Source organism: Solanum tuberosum, unplaced genomic scaffold, assembly GCF_000226075.1.
Source record: "Solanum tuberosum cultivar DM 1-3 516 R44 unplaced genomic scaffold, SolTub_3.0 scf00096, whole genome shotgun sequence".
NCBI classification, from domain to species: domain Eukaryota; kingdom Viridiplantae; phylum Streptophyta; class Magnoliopsida; order Solanales; family Solanaceae; genus Solanum; species Solanum tuberosum.
The window spans coordinates 1212476-1224910 of record NW_006239025.1 but is presented as its reverse complement, the minus strand read 5'-3'; the positions used below and the strand labels follow the sequence as shown (position 1 = coordinate 1224910).

The 12435-nt window shown below is 33.4% G+C and overlaps 2 protein-coding genes across 4 annotated transcripts in view; one reads left to right on the top strand and one right to left on the bottom strand.

Annotated features, from left to right (window-relative positions):
* The first annotated feature begins 3871 nt into the window (after nt 1-3871).
* Nucleotides 3872-7271, top strand: LOC102589223 (trifunctional UDP-glucose 4,6-dehydratase/UDP-4-keto-6-deoxy-D-glucose 3,5-epimerase/UDP-4-keto-L-rhamnose-reductase RHM1). The gene is made up of 3 exons (XM_006348273.2): nt 3872-4075; nt 4857-6480; nt 6563-7271. The coding sequence occupies exons 2-3, from the start codon at nt 4906-4908 to the stop codon at nt 7010-7012; spliced, it is 2025 nt and encodes a 674-aa protein (XP_006348335.1). The 5' UTR covers nt 3872-4075; nt 4857-4905; the 3' UTR covers nt 7013-7271.
* Nucleotides 7272-7676: 405 nt separating this feature from the next.
* LOC102588468 (alpha,alpha-trehalose-phosphate synthase [UDP-forming] 1) overlaps nt 7677-12435 on the bottom strand; it is a 14484-nt gene continuing 9725 nt past the window's right edge. For 2 of the 3 annotated variants that reach the window (XM_006348270.2, XM_006348271.2), the window contains 9 exons: nt 11612-11712; nt 10817-11004; nt 10150-10267; nt 9389-9568; nt 9187-9309; nt 9023-9110; nt 8723-8853; nt 8551-8649; nt 7874-8254 (listed from right to left, as the gene is read on the bottom strand). In XM_006348270.2, the coding sequence (XP_006348332.1) occupies nt 7874-8254; nt 8551-8649; nt 8723-8853; nt 9023-9110; nt 9187-9309; nt 9389-9568; nt 10150-10267; nt 10817-11004; nt 11612-11712 (1409 nt within the window). Of the gene's footprint in view, nt 8255-8550; nt 8650-8722; nt 8854-9022; nt 9111-9186; nt 9310-9388; nt 9569-10149; nt 10268-10816; nt 11005-11611; nt 11713-12435 lie in introns of all 3 variants that reach the window. The other variant, XM_006348272.2, reaches the window with a different exon arrangement.

The following is a 12435-nucleotide window of genomic DNA, read 5'->3' as shown; positions in this document are numbered from 1 at the left end:
TTTTTTTCTAGAAAATCAATGCGTAACAACAACTCCTTTAAATAAATAAGAGTAATTGTTTAGCCAACTCGGTCAATTTTAGATTTTATTTTTGAGTGTTGTTGATATAAATTTTTAATATTTAAATTTAGATATAAATTATCTTTTCACGATTAGAAATTATAAATTTAAATAGATAATCTACACTTTACTCTCTTTTATACTTTTCAAAAAAATTCTTATCATTAAGAAATAAGAAATGGAAAATAAATAAACAAAAAAAAAAAGTAAAACGGGGAAAATTTTGAAATTGAAAAAGAGATATATTTTTTTACTACTACTGTAATGTATATATATATATATATATTGTTTTTATTTTTTTAGATCTTGAAAATTTCAAGTGAGAAGAGTGGAATATATATATATTGTTTTTATTTTTTTAGATCTTGAAAATTTCAAGTGAGAAGAGTGGAATATATATATATTGTTTTTATTTTTTTAGATCTTGAAAATTTCAAGTGAGAAGAGTGGAATATATATATATTGTTTTTATTTTTTTAGATCTTGAAAATTTCAAGTGAGAAGAGTGGAATATATATATATTGTTTTTATTTTTTTAGATCTTGAAAATTTCAAGTGAGAAGAGTGGAATATATATATATTGTTTTTATTTTTTTAGATCTTGAAAATTTCAAGTGAGAAGAGTGGAATATATATATATTGTTTTTATTTTTTTAGATCTTGAAAATTTCAAGTGAGAAGAGTGGAATATATATATATTGTTTTTATTTTTTTAGATCTTGAAAATTTCAAGTGAGAAGAGTGGAATATATATATATTGTTTTTATTTTTTTAGATCTTGAAAATTTCAAGTGAGAAGAGTGGAATATATATATATTGTTTTTATTTTTTTAGATCTTGAAAATTTCAAGTGAGAAGAGTGGAATATATATATATTGTTTTTATTTTTTTAGATCTTGAAAATTTCAAGTGAGAAGAGTGGAATATATATATATTGTTTTTATTTTTTTAGATCTTGAAAATTTCAAGTGAGAAGAGTGGAATATATATATATTGTTTTTATTTTTTTAGATCTTGAAAATTTCAAGTGAGAAGAGTGGAATATATATATATTGTTTTTATTTTTTTAGATCTTGAAAATTTCAAGTGAGAAGAGTGGAATATATATATATTGTTTTTATTTTTTTAGATCTTGAAAATTTCAAGTGAGAAGAGTGGAATATATATATATTGTTTTTATTTTTTTAGATCTTGAAAATTTCAAGTGAGAAGAGTGGATGAGAGTTATGTTTTCTTTGGTGAATTTTTTGGTTCCTTTCCCATGTTTAACTATGAAATCATCAATAATTAATCTCATTAATCATTTTCAATGTATTGGAAACATAATTGAAGAATATATTTAATATTTAAGTTAAAGGGTAAAAATGTCCAAAAATAAACTAGTTTATAGTGTGAACATGTCTTTTTTCATTCTGGCCAAATTATGGCCAAATTTTTATGGCCAAAAGGATTTTTCCATAATTAAAAGGTCCTAAAAATCGTTATTAATAATCTAGTTGAAACATAAAAGTTAGGGAAATACATAACTACATTTTGTTACTTCAATAAACCCAAAAAGTACTCCTCTCTTTTTGGTTCTAATCACATCATAATTATGTTCATTCAAATAATTAATCCCACTATATATAAAACTTCATGACATATAACAAACTTTTTTTTCTCATTATTACTCATCATCACCTAAATAATTTATGTACAATTAATTTTTCTTGGCCTACAAAACGTATGACTCCTAAATAGAAATTGCTTTCTTTGAAGAGGATGTGGCTTGACCAAAAAAAGCTAAGAAAAAAAGAGAGAGAGTAGTGAATGGTTGTTAAGATGGACGATGTAGAAACAAAGTTAGAGTGTGTTAGGTAAGGCTTGTGACAAGAACAAGAGTCTACAAAATAAGACAAAGAAAGAAAAAAAAAATTATATTACGTTGAGTTGACATACTGTGTGATTTATCCAGAATAAAAATATGTACATTTAATTGGGTTGACGTATAGTATCACTTATCAAATACATTGGATCATATGATATTTTTCCGTTCTGATCTCTCCGATCGAGATATCACTTGTTTCATCAGAGAGAGATAAATTGAATGATGAATGATGCAAAAATAAAGTTGCTAGGTGTTAGGTAACACAATGTTTTTGAGGTTGGGTGTTAGGTAAACCTTGTGGTGTGAACAAGGGGATGTTTGATTGGTGGGATAACCGGGTACATGATAATAATTTTGGGATAAATTGTAAAATTATTTTATTTTATATTAGATTATTAGTATTAATTTATCTCAATAGAACCTTTTACACTAAAATGCTATGATTATACTAGTTGCTCTTAGAGGTGAAGAAGTCCTATCATCCTCGCACAATATCAAAACCCCTATGGAATATATAGCGAGTAGGAGTGTTTAATTTGGGTAAAAATCGATCTAAAATAAAAAAATCAAATCAATTTGATTAAAACATTTTATTTGAATTTGGTTTGGCATTGTCAAAAAAAAAAAACTCAAGAAATATTTGAACCAAATCGATAATTTATATATATGTTTTTTTTAATAATTATATATACATAAAAATCCATATTTAAAACATCATACTCTAGCTGTTGGCTCTTCCAAATTTGATTTCATTTTCTCCCTTATCAATGAAGACTCAACTTGGAAGGAAAAAGTAAATATTGATATGTGTATGTTTGCTAATTACTTTTTTTTTTTTTACCCTATCTTGTCTTTTGATTTTATTTTCTTGTATAATCAACAATTAAACCGTTGAACAATCAAAACAAATCTAATCAATATTCAAATCGATAAATATATTATAGTTCGTTTGATTTAATTTTAATAAACACTCTTAAATAGAAGAATTTTGAAAAAAATAGAAATACATTTTACTCGTGTGAGTAATTTTGTAAATTACTACCACCACACAACAAAATTAGTTACTTTGGAGTTTGGTCCCCCATATGAACAAACCAATTGCATGAATGATGGTAGAAATTTGAGTGTATTTGAATGTTTATAGTACTAAATTAATTTACTTTACCATGGTTAAGTATATAAAGCTAAGTTAATATTTAAAACGTAGTAGTTTGAGATTACAAAATTTATTTAAATTACGGGGTTTTAAATCAATAAGTATATATATTCATAGAGTTTCTAAGATAACTATAAAATTGAGATTAAAGTTATTGAATTTGATTGAATAGAGAAGTATTGAGAATACCTTAGAATTATTAGTTTCATCCCTAAACTATTAACAACTTTAAAAGTACCATTTACTTGACTAACTGAACTTAAATAACCCCGATCTTACAACATGAGTGAAATACACCCCTAAATTCTCGCCAAATTTAGAGGTATTTTCAACACTTCTTTCATTTTTTTATTAAGTTACCCACACAAGAGTTTGAAATCACTTGCTATGTCTTGTGGCAAATCGAGATGTATATCTAAGTTTAGTTAATCAAGTAGAGGAGTGTTTTTAAAGTTGTCAATAGTTTAGAGATGAAATTAATAATTTGCGTCAAATTTAAGGATGTTTTCAACACTTATCTCAATCGAATATAAAAAGGTCAAACTAAAACACTCCAATAATTAAGGGATTAAAAGTGCAATTACCTTAATTAAACAAAAATAAGTTAACGGTTTCACCAACCACCGTTCCCACAATTTATGAAACCCACAAATAAATGTCCACAAAATCGGCGTGCTGTAATTCAGCCCCCCGTTCCAAGGGCAATATAGTACTTTCCATCCTCCCCTGTCACCGTTCCCGCTATACAACTCTTAAATCACTCTGTTTCCATTTTATTATTTTCTGGTAAAAAATATGTAGAAAAGATGATTCGATTTTTGCATGAGAGAGGGTAGTTCCGTGTATAAATACATACACAAACCGGAAGATACTTGACTCTCATCAATACACGCTTTCTCTCTCTAAAAATCTTTTATGTTTCTCACTCTTTGAGAAACTCAAAAATAGTCACCATATTTTTACTTATTGGGCTCTGAAACAAAAAAAAAAGGGTAAGCGAATCTTTATGTTAATTTTTTTATTTTGTTTATATTATATTAATTCTTGTTTACGATTCATGATATGGGTATTTTTTTTTTAAAAAAAAAAGTTCATGATTTTAGCTAGATCTGGGTTTGAAATGCTCATATGTATTGATTTATAGTATTGGCATTGTAGCTTGTAATCCAGATCTATAATTGATAATGATAATGTTGGGTTTTTTCAGAGATTCATGTTGGATCTGATGATTTCTGTGCTTATATTATTTTTAATAAAAATTCATTTTTTTGTGTTTTTTTGAGATCATATTGTCTAACTTGATTAGTTTGTTATTTGTTGCATAATTGGTTTGTTTGATATTTTTTTCTGGTTTGTGTGATATTTCTATAGTTCATTTCATCCCTGATCTGGGGAAATTATGTATTTGTTCATGCATAATCACTACCATTAGGGTTGTCAATTCTTTGATGTGCATGGAGTTTGTTTTTGTTGGTGTATGTTTGCTTTATTCAACATTCATGATGTGGTTTAGTTGATTTTTAGTTCTCAGATGTTGTTACCTGGTTATTAATCTAAATAAAGAACTCGTTTTTATGTATGTTGCTCGTACTCTCCAAAAATGTGGCTGCATCTGTGTCGGATTCTCCAATAATACACTACTTTTGGAAAATCCAACACTCACTTAACATTTTTTAGGAGTCCGAGCAATTTAGGTTTTTTTTTGCCTTTGTGCTTTTCTTAAGCTTTTTTGACCGTTGTTGATTAGATGAAGTTAATTCTTTTTTATTTCAGGGTTTGAGTTGCTGTTAAGCTGTTAATATATTTGAAATTTGACATCAAAATGTCTAACTATACTCCAAAGAATATACTCATTACTGGGGCCGCAGGGTTTATTGCATCTCATGTTGCCAACCGCCTTGTTCGGAGTTACCCTGAGTACAATATTGTGGTCCTTGACAAGCTTGATTATTGCTCAAACCTGAAAAATCTTTCCCCATCTCGATCTTCCCCTAATTTCAAGTTTGTTAAGGGAGACATTGGCAGTGCTGATCTTGTTAACTACCTTCTCATGACCGAGAACATTGACACTATAATGCACTTTGCTGCTCAGACCCATGTCGACAACTCCTTTGGTAATAGCTTTGAGTTCACCAAGAACAACATTTATGGCACACACGTGCTATTAGAGGCATGCAAAGTTTCTGGTCAGATCAGAAGGTTTATACATGTTAGCACTGATGAGGTTTACGGAGAAACTGATGAAGATGCTGTTGTAGGAAACCATGAAGCCTCGCAACTTCTTCCCACAAACCCATATTCAGCCACGAAAGCTGGGGCTGAAATGCTTGTTATGGCATATGGAAGATCATATGGATTGCCTATTATCACCACTAGAGGGAACAATGTGTATGGTCCCAATCAATTTCCTGAGAAGCTAATCCCAAAGTTCATACTTTTATCTTTGCAAGGGAAGCCTCTTCCTATTCAAGGAGATGGTTCAAATGTTAGAAGTTATCTCTATTGTGAGGATGTTGCTGAGGCTTTCGAAGTTGTTCTTCACCGAGGTGATGTTGGTCATGTTTATAACATTGGGACTAAGAAAGAGAGGCGAGTGATTGATGTTGCCAAAGATATATCCAATCTTTTTAACAGGGATCCAGACGCAAGCATTCAGTTTGTGGAGAACAGGCCCTTCAATGACCAGAGGTATTTCCTAGATGATCAGAAGTTGAAGAACCTGGGTTGGTCCCAGAAGACCACCTGGGAAGAGGGTCTGAAAAAAACGATGGATTGGTATGTCAATAATCCTGATTGGTGGGGAGATGTCTCTGGGGCACTGCTTCCCCATCCTAGAATGCCGATGATGCCTGGTGGGGTAGAGAGAAATTGGTATGGAGCTGAAAAAGATGATTCTGGATCATCTGAGGTCTCAGGAAACGCCAACCATACCAGAATGGTAGTTCCAGCTTCCAAGATCAGCAACTCCCCTAGTAAATCACCTTATAAGTTTTTGATATATGGTAGGACTGGGTGGATTGGTGGTCTCCTAAGCAAACTGTGTGAGAAACAGGGAATTCCTTATGAGTATGGAAAGGGACGCCTGGAGGATCGCTCACAACTTTTGTCAGACATTCATGCTGTGAAGCCCACACATGTATTCAACGCTGCTGGTGTCACTGGTAGGCCCAATGTTGATTGGTGTGAGAGTCATAAGACTGAAACAATCCGTACGAATGTTGCTGGAACTCTAAACTTGGCAGATGTTTGTAAGGAGAATGGTTTACTAATGATGAATTTTGCAACCGGTTGCATATTCGAATACAATGCTGCACACCCAGAAGGTTCTGGCATTGGATTCAAAGAAGAAGACTCACCCAATTTCACCGGTTCTTTCTATTCAAAGACCAAGGCCATGGTAGGTACCCCTTAAGATTCTCTGTTGCATGTTGCCAAATCTTTAACAAATATTAATATTTTTTGTTTGTTTCTTCCACCAGGTTGAAGAGTTGTTGAAAGAGTACCCCAATGTTTGCACCCTCAGAGTCAGGATGCCAATTTCTTCAGACCTCAACAACCCCCGTAACTTCATCACCAAGATTAGCCGCTACAATAAAGTGGTCAACATTCCCAACAGCATGACGATTTTGGATGAGCTTCTTCCAATTTCAATTGAGATGGCCAAGCGTAATCTCACAGGCATATGGAATTTCACAAACCCTGGTGTTGTGAGCCATAACGAGATCTTGGAGATGTACAAGAAATACATAAACCCAGAATTTAAATGGTCCAACTTCACACTGGACGAGCAGGCTAAGGTACTTGTTGCACCTCGCAGTAACAATGAAATGGACGCGTCCAAGTTGAAAAAGGAGTTCCCTGAGTTGCTGTCTATTAAAGAATCATTGATCAAAAATGTGTTTGAACCAAATAGAAAAACTTCTGCATAAGAAGCCCTCAGGATGTGGAGAGCAGACTTCTGGTTTGGATCAATATGCTACTTGTTGTACTCTAGTTTAGTGATTATTCATCATTAGTAGCCAACATATTTAAAATATTCAGGTTCTTACTGGTGTCTAGAATTCCTAGTCTATGTTGTCAGTTTATCTATGAGTTTAATGTGCTATGATTCCCCATGCATCTTTTGTCAGCTCGGGTCGATTTGTTGGATCTTAATAAATATGGAATTATGAATTGTTTCTTGCTCCATTTGTGTTGTGTTGGTTTTCTTTCACATATTGATTGAGAAGTAGTAGCTTTGTGTTTTGCCAGTATGAAATGTGTAGAAGCATTTCTGTTGAGCTCCAGCAGTAAACAATGCAAGAGCATGCTTAGTTTGGATTGCTTTTATTTAGTATTGTAAACGCACAATACAACATACCCAGTGTAATTCCTAAAGTTAGGAATTCGGCCTTCTGGGATATCTAATAAAATAGTCCACAAAAAGACGCTTAAACTTTTGAAGTTCATTTTATTAAGCGACTCCAACAAGGGCTTGTGATTTGAGTTGCTTGGTTCTGTCCACTTCAATTTCTAAATTTTCATCCGACACGTTTATTAAGACTACAAAATTTTCTAAAACTTCGTGCCAAGTCAAAAGATTAGACAGAATAATTGACACGGATGGAGTATGTGCTAGCATGAAGGTTATTTTCTTTACTTTGTAGACTATTGAATGCAAACATCTATATCCAAAGCAAAGAAGGTATAAAACGTTTATTCAATATCATCCCATACAAATCTCCCTCAATCAAGAACTTGGTACCGATCATTCATCACTTGATGCAACCAGCATCATCTATCCTTCTTTTTCATGATGTCCCATTTGAAATAGGTGCTTCAGCTAGTTCCCTTAGAAAAGCAACAACATCGTCAGGCGTATTGAGCAGATACCGAGCATTTGTACGAGTCCTGCCAACTGCACAAGAGAAGTAATTCTCCTTCTTCAGATCCAGCACATTCCATGACACATTTTCAGGTGAGGGCCGTCGTCCATTGGAAGTTTTCTTATCCGAGTTTGAAACTGGCCTGTTCCTATTCTGAGATGACTTTGAGCTAGTTCGACTAGAAGGGAGTTTTGGAACTGATCGCCTTTCCCCGGGCACCTTAGGTGCATCACTGACCTTACTTCTTGGCATACCAATGCAGTCAGAAGGAAGCTCTGGCTCAAAAAATGTATATACATCCTCATCCTATATTTATAAAGGCAACAGACATAAGTGTAGCAATATAATGGGCAGTGCTTACAACAGCATCAAAATTCAAGATGTACACATAAAAACAAGAATACAGATGCAAATGATCAACCTATCCCTACTTTGATTCTTTCAAAAAAAAAAAAAAAATTGAAAGATAAGTCGGATTATTTTATCAAAATCTGGAACTAGTTAAACAGACAGGGGTTACTCTGAATTATAAAGTTCAAAGCTCACAGCAATGGCAATACTAACTTGAAGTGAGGACATTTTGAAGGCTTCAAAGAATTTACCTTCCCTAGAAAATGCCCTATGCATAAAACGTAATCAATTGGTGTTGCAATGGCTTTACTGTGTACGATCTCCCCCAGTATACGATCTATTGCTGCTCCCTGCATGTGTGTATATACATGAGTGTACGAGGATAGGGAAAAAGAATTGTTACATAAGAAACAATGTTGTCACCTTTGTAACACCAACTGCTCGGACCTCAACGGAGCGGAGTCCTTGTACAACATCAACAGATGCATTTGATATTGGACCTGTCCAGAGATGCTGAAGCATGTCTCTAGCTTGCAATCTTCCAAATTCAACATCTAAAAGGACATGGAAGAACCCCCACCAAAAAGAAGAAATGTATAAAGAAAAAGGAAAAAAAGGAGAAAGGGAATTGACACACCTAAGGCAAGACTAAACTTTGAATAGCTACAAACAAGAAATGCATGACTGAAATATCTTGAAAATGGATGATGAAAGTAAGATCACCTGCATACTTGTAATTCCAAACAAGTGAAGTTTCACGTTGTTCAAAGTGAGATCTCGGTGTCCTTTCAGTGAAGTACTCGAAGACGTGCTGAATATTGTCAAGAGAATCAGAGAAGTTAGAGCTGAAAGCTGCACTAACAGAACCTAGATACACATGCTCATACCTTTACACTATCAACCCAGTCCATGTTTAGGTGTTCTGGCATGGTTGTCATCCATACACCGTTTGTAGATCGCAAAAACATTCCATTTTCTGCTGCTAACCACATGTTGTACTCGCTGAAGTTCTGCAAAAGTACAAATTTCACATGGGGAAACGTCGCTACAGTTGAGGGAATTGAAATATTGCTAGTTGTAAGGCAATACATCATCTAAGACGTTTCTGTCACTTCCACTGAGGACAACGACTGTTGTCTTTGGGTCGTTACAAATCGCGAGCAATGATTCTTTCAACTCAGGATGCAATTTCAGTTCCATTTCTTTGATTTGATCTCCACCTCTTCTTCCAGGGGTATCCACCGATTCTGTCAGTGTAGAATTGAAACCCTGTTTTTGAGGACCACCATAATGAAATCAAGAAATTGTCATTAACTTAGCTAGTTGCTACATATACTGATCAAAGAAAAGAAAATTGCATTCGAAAAAAAATATAATATCGCACAAATTTAGGCTTAGAGCTTAAGTTCCCGCAGAAAGGCAATGGGAAAGGGGAGGCTGCATCCACTCTTCACCATACGTATAACCCCTTAACACAAATGCCTACCACTAACTGGAGATTTTCCTCCAAAACACCTTCCCCAGATCATCGAGGCCCCTAATCATGGTAGCGTCCTAGATCCCTTCACTCAAATATGCAAACAAAAGCAGCACCAACTTGGACTCAAGTGCACATGTCAAATGCAAACACATAGTTGGAGTGATATTCAAATTTGCATAGGATTTTTCCACTAACGTGATTCATCATCTAAAGCCATATAGACAGACTTTCTGCAACATATGAACTCTTCAACGCTCAAAAAATTATCATCAATGTCAGAGTCATTAAGGAAAGTACAGAAGTCAACTGTAAGCTTCTGTACAAGTAAAAGTTTCAGGCAAATTTCTTTTGAAAAAGGAGCGAGTGATACCAATATTAGTAGACGATTATTGGAAAACGAATAGCGCTCAATTGCATCACTGATGTTAAGCCGGGGCGGAACTTTTCTTATCCTCTGTTGAGCTTCAATAACAGTATCATTTAGTTCACTGCAAAGAAGAGGAATAGTGACTAACTAAGATACAAACAAAGTTTATCAATATGAAGCCCCATTAAAAGCTTCAAGATAATCTCAGTTAACATGACAATTGTTAAATTATGCCTATAGTATCCGTGCTGATGAGTGATTAACACAGTTGATAAAAAGAGTGTTGTTTAATATCAAGAGACCAATACGACTAAACACAGAAATGACCAAGGTAGATATGCAAACTATATAAGATGATGCATCTAATCATTCTCAAGGTAGGCATACCCTCAACGAGAGTTTGCACATTCTGACATAAGATCCCTAGCTATAAAAAGGCTGGCTGTAGATAAATTTTAATGACACTCCAAGAATACAAATATATAAATCCTGAGGAATAAGCTGGGGCCAAAGTAAAACAGCTGGGGTCACATTGCATGGCTTTATACTATTATTACTCTTTCGCCACCACACAGTGTTTAGTCTGAAGAATAATTCAAGAGGTTCTCTCATAAGTGGCAGTGATTAGGTGAATTTCTGTGTTAGCTTTACGCTCTTAATGTCTTCTTACCTCACAAAAGTCTCAGCCCATTCTTGAGCAGTATGGGTAGTCACATGCAGAAAGTTATGCCTGTGGCGTTTTTCTCTTTCTTCAGCTGACATATTTAAAGCTTGCCCAATCGACGCAGCAACCTCTGTTATATTCCATGGATTCACCAGAATTGCTCCAGCACCTAACGATTGTGCAGCACCTGCAAACTACAAACAGAGGAGGCACAATACAATCAGTGACCTAAAACAAAAACTTAATAAAATATCGTAATATTTTTAGTAACAAAATTCATGCATCATTTTTTCGAAATTTGCTTTTTTAAATGCAAAGCTATAAAGTTATCATTTTAAGAATTAATTCATTCACTATTTATTTTCATGGACAAATAAAAACAATTGTTGTAAAAAAATTAAGTTTAAAATGGTATATAAAAATGTCATAAACAGAGGGGAAAAAAACAAGAAGAAGAATGAAGGTACGGTTAGCTTTGTCAAAATCTTTTTATTGGAAAATACTTTTCTTTTCATTTGGAAAAAGGATTGTGTCAAATATTTTTATAGGAAAAAAAGAAAGCCAAATTTCAAGAGAAAGTTAGGATAACTATAATCTCGTTTTTGTTTTCTATAAACAGTTAGCTTTGTCAAAATCAATTAGCAAATAAACACGAAAATATCCGTAAGGTTATGTCTAATTTTATTTTTTTCATTTTATCTCTTCACAATAGAGAAAAACATAAAATATTTTTTAAAGCAAAAACAATAGTAATTATGACATGAGAGAAAATAGAATTGCAATGAGATATATGATTATTACTTCGCTGAGAATAAGGACCCCTTTTTTCAACTCTTGGCAGGCTACAAATTCATAGCTGACGAGGTTCATGCCATCTCTTAAAGAGGTAACCAACGCTACATCTGATGAACAAGACATTGCCAACTTATCAAATACAATAGGAACTAACATGCAACTACCAAAAGAATTTAGCTAATGAGGAAAAACAACTGAATTAATGATTAATATATATATATATATATATATATTTTAAATTATCATCATGTCAATATTATTATTTCACCATTCTATAATCTTGAACAAATAGGAATATAACAAATATCATAGAAAAAGTAGCATTAGTAAAACCTTCCGTTTTCTTCAAGATCGCAATAAGGAAAATATGGACTTTGGCATGTATATGCTTTCAGAATGTGTCAAAAACATACTTATCCAATTATCCCTCATTCAGAACCTGGAGCACAACTTATGCATTCTCTAGCGAATAAAGTTATGAACCAATTCCAGATTTACAATCTATCTATTCCATTGCCAAACTAATTTGTTATGTCCAGAAGAGTAGTGAAACTACAAGAATCTTAAGCTTGTGAGAGTAATTAGCAAACCTGAAGGGGAAACAACCTTAAGAAAAACTATGCAGAGATATACCCTTTCTTTAAGATGTACTAACAGAGAACTATGATAATTAGGAGGACATCCATTTATAGACATACATTGCTAACCTCTTCTCATAGTTTATGTCAATTCCAATAGGACTCATACCAAGTGAGATTTAGGACAGATGGGAAGAATCACCTAGTGTGCAGAAACAACTGAAAGGGGGGGGGGGGGGGATAAGGCTTGCT

What these genes read in the sequence shown, in the direction of transcription:
- LOC102589223 (XM_006348273.2), top strand. Translation starts at nt 4,906, where the DNA reads ATGTCTAACTATACTCCAAAGAATATACTCATTACTGGGGCCGCAGGG. An exon ending in ATTCAAAGACCAAGGCCATG is followed by an intron (nt 6,481 to 6,562) that starts GTAGGTACCCCT and finishes TTCTTCCACCAG; the next exon opens with GTTGAAGAGTTGTTGAAAGA.